Raw genomic sequence first — 9954 nt, forward strand, 5'->3', positions numbered from 1 at the left:
GCAACCACCACTCCTCGCCTGGGGCATACAGCTTCCCACAGCTCACCGCCACAGTCCCATGCCCCTTCGTTATTTTGTTCAGAAGAGCCACTCTCCCTGTTGTTTGGCATTCCCCTGCCACGAGTAAAGTTCTGTAAAAACAACCCCCTACCGCATCGGCGGACGGTAAAGCTGTGGTAACTGTGAGCAATGTTCCAGAGGGAATGCTCATAGCGATCACAGCGGCCCTCGAGGTCTCCGGACTGTTGCTGAGGGGCTGGTTACCCCTCCACATTCAATGCACTTACCGTGAAAACACGTGGAAAATGTGTCAACACATTCGTACACACAGCACTGTAATACACAAAGGTCTAAATACACACGAGACTTTCTGCTATAGACTGAAATGCGATCATGGCTGCGTTACAATATAATAAACAACGCTTACAAACGATACCATCCAGATGGGTATCCACGGCAATTGTAACAATTTTAATTGATCGAATATAACAATTCACCTTCGTTGTCTAGACACACCCTGATCAACAAAGGTCCTTAAACATATTCATAAAACCACATCAACACGATATGAAACATGCACCTCTTCGTATAAGTATATCTCGATCAACAATATATTATACTGTATTTCACAGGTAAGGCCGATAACTTGATCACAGTTTACAGGCCATTGGAAATGTGCAAAATCCTACTTCGGCTTAAGCACAATGGCCACATGAGATTAGGTTTGTTAGATATGAGGAGCGTTACATGCGAGAATAACTGAATGCAAGGAAGTTTATGAAGAAAATGTAAATGATTCTAGAGAGATTTCATAAATGGGAAGAATAATCTCAAACAGTGTGCCGTAGCAAATGCAAACAAATGGAATTAAATAAACTAAACTAATGTCTTCACTACACTCATTAAACATGGGGCCACTATTTAAAATATTATTAATAATTCCAAGCTTTTGGGGTGGAAACAGAAGGAATTAGAATTGAATGCGTTTTTTTTCAAAAGTATAACGTAATTCAGGGCATCGTGTGTGTATGTACAAAGCGGTGTGAATGCACATTTGTGTATGTATCTACACCACTGCGCATGCCCACTCGTGTGTGGGTGTGTGTACATGGGAGTGTATACTCGTGTATTGTTATAATTTTGTGTCGTACAAAGAATTGAGGGCAACGTGGTAATGAATGCGGCACCACAACAGGGAACTACAGGGATGCGACTCCCCGCTCGTGGTGCTAAATGAATGAAAACAGCGCCACTGAGCAGACAGAGCCCCGCCCCTACAGCTCGTGAGTGTGACGTAGTGAGTGTGACCAGCGGACTGCCACGATGCTGCCAGGTAAGGGTAAACTTGTGTGATGGAGATGCTTCACCTGAAACTCGCCTCCACACGTGTTCGCTATGAACATTGTAGCAATAAGGGACGATCAGTCATCTTTAACATATCAGGTCTTTATTGTTCTGCAAGTATATTAACGTTAAAACTCGTAGAAACACATGCACACTCGTGTGTGAATGTCTCCTCGTCCGTGTTTTTTAAAGGAAGGATATGGTTGCAATAACGTATGATCAGTCATCTTTAAAAACAAAGCAGATCTTTATTAATCTGCAAGCATTTTAAAGTTAAAACTCGCACCTATCCATCACCACCACCCATCAAATTAACACAGCTATAAATATAGATATGTAAATTGACACAAACATAACAGACACACAAATAAACAATCTCTTTCACGACTTAATAATAACATAGTCCATATTGTCCGTGCCAGGCTAGGTGCACACAGACAAATCCATTGCACAATAATTTACATGTAACTCAAATTCACACTTAGTACTACCACCTCACTCACTTAAACATAACTACATAGATTAAGAAAACCATTAATTTAATAGTAAATAAACCAACAAGATGGTGTTTATACGCTTGCAATTTAATGAATGGAATACAAGTTCATAATTCAAATTATACAAACATAAAAAATAATGAATATGAAGCCTGAGGCCGAGGTGTATGGCAGGCCTAACGGCCAGGCCTCCCTTCTGTCCTCGTCGCAGGAATGGCGACATCAAAGAGCACAAAGCAAGGGTGCAAATGTTGAATTTCTGTAGCGTAATTTAGACTGATTAGAGACTACAAACACTACGTACACGATGTAAACACAGCTACACAACGCACACACACTCGCCACACTTTCTCGACAAAACACGAACTGCACACTCTCACTCTGCCACACACTCTGCCACACTCTCTCTTTCTCACTAACTCAATGTCTATCACTAACTCACTGTCTCTCACTAAGTCACTGTCTCTCACTAAGTCACTGTCTCTCACTAACTCACTGTCTCTCACTAACTCTCACTAACTCACTGTCTCTCACTAACTCACTGTCTCTCACTCACTCACTGTCTCTCACTAACTCACTGTCTCTCACTAACTCACTGTCTCTCACTAACTCACTGTCTCTCACTAACTCACTGTCTCATTCTATCACACTCACTGACTCACTCTGCCACACTCACTCAAGCTCTAACGCACTCAATCTCACACACACTTATTCACTCACACCCACTCAATCAATCTCTCACCCACTCACTCAATCTCTCACCCACTCACCCACTCGCTAATCTCTCACCCACTCACCCACTCACTCACCCACTCACCCACTCACCCACCCATTCACTCACCCACTCACCCACCCACTCACTCACCCACTCACCCACTCACTCAATCTCTCACCCACTCACCCACCCACTCACTCACTCTCTCACCTAATCACTCACTCAATCTCTCACCCACACACTCAATCTCTCACCCACCCACTCACCCATTCACTCACCCACTCACCCATTCACTCACCCACTCACTCACCCACTCACCCATTCACTCACCCACTCACCCATTCACTCACCCACCCACTCACCCATTCACTCACCCACTCACCCATTCACTCACCCACTCACTCACCCACTCACCCATTCACTCACCCATTCACTCACCCACTCACTCACCCACTCACCCATTCACTCACCCACTCACCCATTCACTCACCCACCCACTCACTCAATCTCTCACCCACTCACCCATTCACTCACCCACTCACCCACCCACCCACTCACTCACCCACTCACCTCACTCACCCACTCACCCACCCACTCACCCATTCACTCAATCTCTCACCCACCCACGCACCCACTCACTCAATCTCTCACCCACTCACCTAATCTCTCACCCACTCACCTAATCTCTCACCCACTCACCCATTCACTCACTCACCCACCCTCTCACCCACTCACTCAATCTCTCACCCACTCACCCATTCACTCACCCTCGCTGTGTAGACCACGGAGTCTGAAGTCGAACCCAAGCCCTGCTGTTTCCGGTCCCGCGCACAACCAGCACTGCACCACGTGATGCGCCAGCCGGGATCGTGGGGGGCGGAGCCTCGCCCTAGTGACGTCACCTCTGTTACGTCACAGCCACGCCTCCACCCACAGTCGAGAGGAATGCACACGAGGGAGCAGCAGAAGAAGCCTTTTGAGAGCGAATCCTCAACGAGGTGAGCGACCCTGTTGATTTTACATTTCGACCACAAACTAAAGCTTCATTACTTTTATATGTTCATAATTCAATTTTCAGCAATCAAATTAGAAAAAAACGCCACTTTTTTCAAATTTTCTTGCTGTGGATTTCACACCTGATGACGATTGCTTGTGTTGCAGTCGAAACGTCGTGATAATTTTATTGTTTTATATTTTTATTATTTTATTGTTTCCCTTCTATGTGACTTCACTGAAAGAACCAAGAATATGAATCCCTGCAGTCACGAAAGCTTTAATTAAAAATTCTAATTAGAACTGTTAGATAGGATACTTGGCATTCTCTGAAATGTTGCTGTTACTGTCGTTGTTTAGACCCCAAGCGAGTCAGCATTTAAAACAAGCTTAACTAATCCGTTTAAATCTCATAGAATATTAATAACATGTATACAATTATTGTGTTCTGATTGCTGGTACAATTGTGCCCTACATTACATGTATTGAATGTTATTCAACATATGAGGAGGAGTCTGCCTTTAAGTTCAGACCCTAGCCACTGCCATAGTTGCCTCCAATCTGTGATGTCACAGCCACATGGGTGGTACCTCTGACATCAAGTGACCTACGACGTCATGCTCGTATTATAACAAATAATTAAAGTATGGTCATATGACCCTAATGACCCACAAGGCATATGGGTCCTCTATCAAGCAGTCGATTAATACAAATGGGCTGTACATGAACATGCATGTCGGGATTAGAGGTGAAATATCATTGTTAAGTCTGGTGATTATGTTTAATGGAATAGGCAGTTGGAATAAACATGTTCGTGTGGGTGGATGAGTGAGTGATCGGGCGCACACATGAGTGGGAAAACAAGCGAGTGAGTGGGCTTTTAAAGCAACAGTCACGATAGTCTTCTTGATTCTATCGGTAAAGTCACGTAGAAAGAAAATAATAAAATGATAAAAATAAAACATAATAAAATACAATGCTCACGACGTTTCGGCCACAACGCAAGCAGCCGTCCTCAGGTGAAGAATAGGGCTGTCGAAAAGACAGCGTCTGAATGAACACCACCAAGCTTGGCAGCGTATATTTAAGCTGGGTTAGAGTGGGAAGGGCGCCTTGACAAAGGTATTTGCATATCAACAGATGAATTTAGCATATTTATGGAAAATGTATATATGGGATTAGTCACTACTTGTGAAATGCGTAGGAGGTGGGGGGGGGGGTCTCAAAGTCATATTATGCCATTGCATTATGTAGGATTAGCAGCAACAACAAAAGTCACGATAGTGTTTTAGTTTTGAAGCTTTCGTGACTGCAAGGATTCATACTCTTAGGTTTTTTTTCGGTAAAGTCACGTAGGGAAAAAAAATTAGCTTTTACAATATTTATAATAATATGAATAAAAAAGAATAACTCACGACGTTTCGGAGGCAACACAAGCTTCCTTCATCAGGTGTAAAAAGGCACAGCAAAATAACTGTAGAATAACTGTAACATAACTGTAGTTATTTTGCCTTTTTACACCTAACTACAGTTATTTTGCTGTGCCTTTTTACACCTGATGAAGGAAGCTTGTGTTGCCTCCGAAACGTCGTGATATATTATTTTATTTCTATTATTATTTATATTTTTATCATTAATTATTTTTATTATTTATCTATTTTTACCTACGTGACTTTACCGAAAAAAACCTAAGAGTATAGTCACGATAGTGATTGGATTGATACAATGAGTGGTCAAATATGTATTAATTAGGAGGATGAGTGATTCAAAAGTTTGCTAAATCTGAGCGTTGTTCCAACCTCCCCAGGCCATCCAACTTCAAACAAAATCTACTCGTTCCCAACAACATGGACAGACAAATCACGTGGGCTGAGATCTTGGATGAATATGAGGGTAAGTCCCAGATACCTGCATCACATGGATTATATGCGGAGGAGGAGACTCCTTGATGAATTACTTTTCGTAGACATGGCTTGGTGGTAATGGGAAGACGTAATGATCGAGTGTGGCAAAGAGGATGGGTTTATATTTGAGTTGTTGCCATCTTTGTTCAAACTGGGGTCTCAAGCTTATGTAATTTACGATCTCTCCGCCCCCGCCCCCTCTGTATATTTAAGGCCTCGTCACAGAGACGACCTCTCTCTTTCTGCCAATACGTGTTCTCTCTCTGCGTGTCTTTGTGATGTCTGTCTGCTTGTGTGTCTGTCTATAGTTTTCTGGTTAGATTTTTGTTGCTATTTATTTTATACCTGATGATGATTGCTTGTGTTGCAATCGAAACGTCGTAGTATGCTATTATTTAATTTATTATTTTATCTTTATACGTGACTTAACCTAAAGAACCAAAGAATAATTCCTCCAGTCACGAAAGCTCCAAAATTGAGATTGCCGACAAAAACATGACTTGTAAAGTTTTACTGCCATGTGATGACTATTTTTCAATAGCAGGTCCTGTTGTGTGGTAAGCGGTAATTACTGGGATCTCAAAATTAGTTCTGTGAGACTCCATGTCCTTCGTTCTCTAATTAATAACTCGTACTTTGAATGCATTTTCTGTTCTTCATAGCCCGGGAGTCGGCGTGCCAGTCGACCACGTGGGGGGACGTTATGGATAAGGTGGACCCTTTCCCAGGCCAAAGTTACAAGAATCGCTCCCCAAAGGTGTGTATGGGTTCTAGATTTGAAGCTTTCGTGACTGCAAGGATTCATACTCTTAGTTATTTCGGTAAAGTCACGTAGGTATAAAATGAAATAAAAATTAATAAAATAAAATAATAAAAATCACGACGTTTCGGAGGCAACACAAGTCTCCGTCCCAGGTGGGACCGTCACAGCTGAATTTGCTGTATCAAGTGAGGCAGGGATTCCAAGATGCAAGTTCTTAAATACAAGTTAAGGAGGGAGGAGGGGGGAGGAGCTTATCAGAATGTGGTAGCCAATGAATGGAACGTATTGGGAGGGGGGGCGGGGCTAAAAGAGAGCACGATGTGTATGGGGTCTGTGGGGTTAAAACACACGACATTCTCTCGACAACGAGCACACCATGTCACCTCACCAGCACACCAAAATATCACGACACCAACTCTCCCCATCACCTTCTCATCACACTACACGACCACCAATTCAATACACCATATTAGAGCCTCATCATGCCTCTATACCATCACAATACACCATCTCTCTAGAACATTCCACTACTTCTCCTCTCCATATCGCAACACCATGTCCCGACACCATCACCGCATCTCTTCACCGTCCCGCTCATGCAGGCACTTGAAGTGGCCATTATTACCAATGAAGACAGAATGATATCAGGCAGTCACATTAATTATGTCTGTGATTTGATTGGAAGTTACCATTCCAGTTCCAACTATGGGCGCTGCAGTGAAGTTTGTCCAGAGTTTGGGCTTCCAGATATTTATAATGGGACATTCTGTGAAAACTATTGCCAGTGATGATTATTGCCAACAATTGCTATGAAACCGCCACAATCGAGCAAAGTCTTGAGTGCATGCATGGGGTTTATGGGGATATATGAGGATGTGACATGTATTTTCATTCTATAGGAGTTGGGATATTTAGGGGTTAGTACTACACGTACAATGTGATACAAGTATTGATGGATAAGGCATTGTGTTAACAGCAGGTGATAGTGTATATTCAAGTGTGTACTAAGCAAGTTTGAATGACTGAATGTGGATGGCTGCATCTGTACATACATGTGTGAGTATGTTTTTTTGTTTGGGTTTATGTGCACGTCCACGTTTGCGTGCCTGTGGGTATGAATGTTTTGCTTGCATGTGCATGTCTGAATGTTCCTTTTGCTTATCTTTGCTTGATCAGAGGATAATTGGGGAGTTGAAGGACGTCAGCGGGATGAAGCATCTCCAGGAAAAGAACCTTAGCAAAGAAAGATGCACCATGGAAGAGGAGCGCCTCTTTGAGGTGCAGCGCATTGCCAGGGCGAAGTGCCGCACAGATGAGAAGTACTTCCGAGACTATCTCCTCAAGAAGCGCCTCATTCAAGTGAAGTACTTCATTGATGAGAAGCATCATCTCGAGATGATGTGTCCTGAGGAGAAGAATCTGGAGGAGGAGGAGAAGTGTCTCGCCAACGTGAAACGCGTCGAGGAGGAGAAGCGCCTTGAGCAGGAGCAGCGCCTTGCCAGCATTGCAACCATCACCACCACCGCTACCGCCGGCAACTCCACCCCCACCCCTGCCACCACCACCGCCACCACCGCCACCACCACCACTGCCACAGCCACCACCGCCACCACCGCCGCCACCACTGCCACCACCACCCCCACTGCCACTGATGCTGTTGCCGCCACTGCCACAAAACCCGCCGCCACCACCACCGCCACCACCGCCACGACCGCCGTCACCACCGCCACCACAGCCACCACCGCCAACGCCACAACTGCCGCCACCGCATCCACCGCCACCACTGCCACTGACGCTGTTGCCGCCACTGCCACAAAACCCTCCGCCACCACTGCCACCTCCACCACTGCCATCACCACCACCGCCGCCACCACCACCACCGCAGTAACCACCACCGCCGCCACCACCGCCGCCACCACCACCGCCACCACCGCCGCCACCGACACCGCCGCCGCCACCACTACCACCGCCGCCACCACCACCACCGCTGCAACCACCACCGCCACCGCATCCACCTCTGACACTCCTGTACAGGGCCCGATTGCTCCAAGCTTTGGAGAAGAGGGCTTCCAAGCAGAGAAGATGGATAAGAAGACAGAGGTGGAACAGGAAGAGGAGAAGGTGGAGGAAGAGGTTGAGGAGGAACAGGAGGAGGGAATGGAGAAGACAGAGAATGGAGAGAAGATGGTGGTGGAGGATGAAGAGGAGGAGATGGAGGACGAGACAAAGCAGGAGGTGGAGGAGGTGCAGGTGGTGGAGGTGGTGATGCAGGGAAAGAAGAGGAAGCGAGGGGGCCTTGCTCGCGTGGCGAGAGCGATCACCTCCCTCCTCCGCCGCGTGCTGCTTTGTGGTGGCATGTCCACCCAGAGCCACTCCTGTAAAGAATAAGGTTCAATACCATTGTTGTTGCTGGCACTTTAAACTTTGTGAAATAAACCCATGATGACACAACATAACGTTGAATTGCTTGCAAGTGTAATAAAGGACTCGTTCACTGGGTCTGTCTCCGTTGTCCTTTATTTGGGTTCTTTACACTTGTCCCACACGGCCCTCGCTCAGAGCCTCCCCGCTTAGCAGCTCGACAGCTGCCTTCGCTCACGTAGCCTTTCGCGCTCCTGCAGCTCCGCTGTGCAGTCCTCCGGCTGCTCTCACTGCAGCTCCACCGCTGCTCCCTGTTCCCCCGTGCTCGTCACCGCTGGCCGATGGTGCCGAGTCTTACTGTGTGTGGCGATCTCGCCACTCTCCAACCTCCGCACTGTGTGGCCTCACTCTGTCTCTATTCCCAACACTCTCCCGTTTCTTCCGGTATCTCTCCCTTAAGACCTCATCCCTCTCTCTCACGTGACCTAACTCCTCCCCCCGTGACGTCATATCCGCGAGGCCGTTTATGCCCGCATTACACAAGTATACTACTGTTTGTATGTACATGGATCTGTACTTTTGTGTATGTCCACTCGTGTGTGGGTGTGTGTACATGGGAGTGTATATGTGTACTCGTGTATGATTATGTATTGGAACAAACAAATTGTTTTTATATTGTGTCGTACAAATAATTTAGGGGAAACGTGGTAGGAATGCGGCACCACAACAGGGAACTACAGGGATGAGACTCCCCGCTCGTGGTGCTAAATGAATGAAAACAGCGCCACTGAGCAGACAGAGCCCCGCCCCTACAGCTCGTGAGTGTAACGTAGTGAGTGTGACCAGCGAACTGCCACGATGCTGCCAGGTAAGGGTAAACTTGTGTGATGGAGATGCTTCACCTGAAACTCGCCTCCACACGTGTTCGCTATGAACATTGTAACAATAAGGGACGATCAGTCATCTTTAACATAGCAGGTCTTTATTGTTCTGCAAGTATATTAACGTTAAAACTCGTAGAAACACATGCACACTCGTGTGTGAATGTACAACGCTGTATATACAGTCGTGTTTGGATGCACACTCGTGTGTGTATGTCTACTCGTCCGTGTTTTTTTAAAGGAAAACTATGGTAGCAATAACGTACGATTAGTCATCTTTAAAAACAAATCAGGTCTTTATTAATCTGCAAGAAAACTCACGCTAATACTCGTATCGAAATCTTTATTAATACGCAGGCTCAAACAGGAAAGGAACTAGGCAAATTATTTCCCAATAGGAATTTAACAGTTAAAAGATATTCTTGAAATCAAACACGTAAACGTCGATTTCCCCTTTGACGTCCTTTTCGACTGAAGCCATTCGTCCAAAGTATAA

General features: G+C 45.5%; 1 protein-coding gene across 1 annotated transcript; it reads left to right on the plus strand.

Annotated features, from left to right (window-relative positions):
- Positions 1-5360: 5360 nt before the first annotated feature.
- Positions 5361-7722, plus strand: LOC133361519 (S phase cyclin A-associated protein in the endoplasmic reticulum-like; the record flags this gene model as incomplete). Its single annotated transcript, XM_061580440.1, has 3 exons — positions 5361-5442; positions 6116-6210; positions 7393-7722. Coding segments are annotated over exons 1-3 (471 nt in total), but the record flags the coding sequence as incomplete, so codon positions are not given.
- Positions 7723-9954: the final 2232 nt, after the last annotated feature.

Source organism: Lethenteron reissneri, unplaced genomic scaffold (genome assembly GCF_015708825.2).
Source record: "Lethenteron reissneri isolate LAM-NWPU_2019-01 unplaced genomic scaffold, ASM1570882v1 scaffold_1127, whole genome shotgun sequence".
NCBI classification, from domain to species: Eukaryota; Metazoa; Chordata; class Hyperoartia; order Petromyzontiformes; family Petromyzontidae; genus Lethenteron; species Lethenteron reissneri.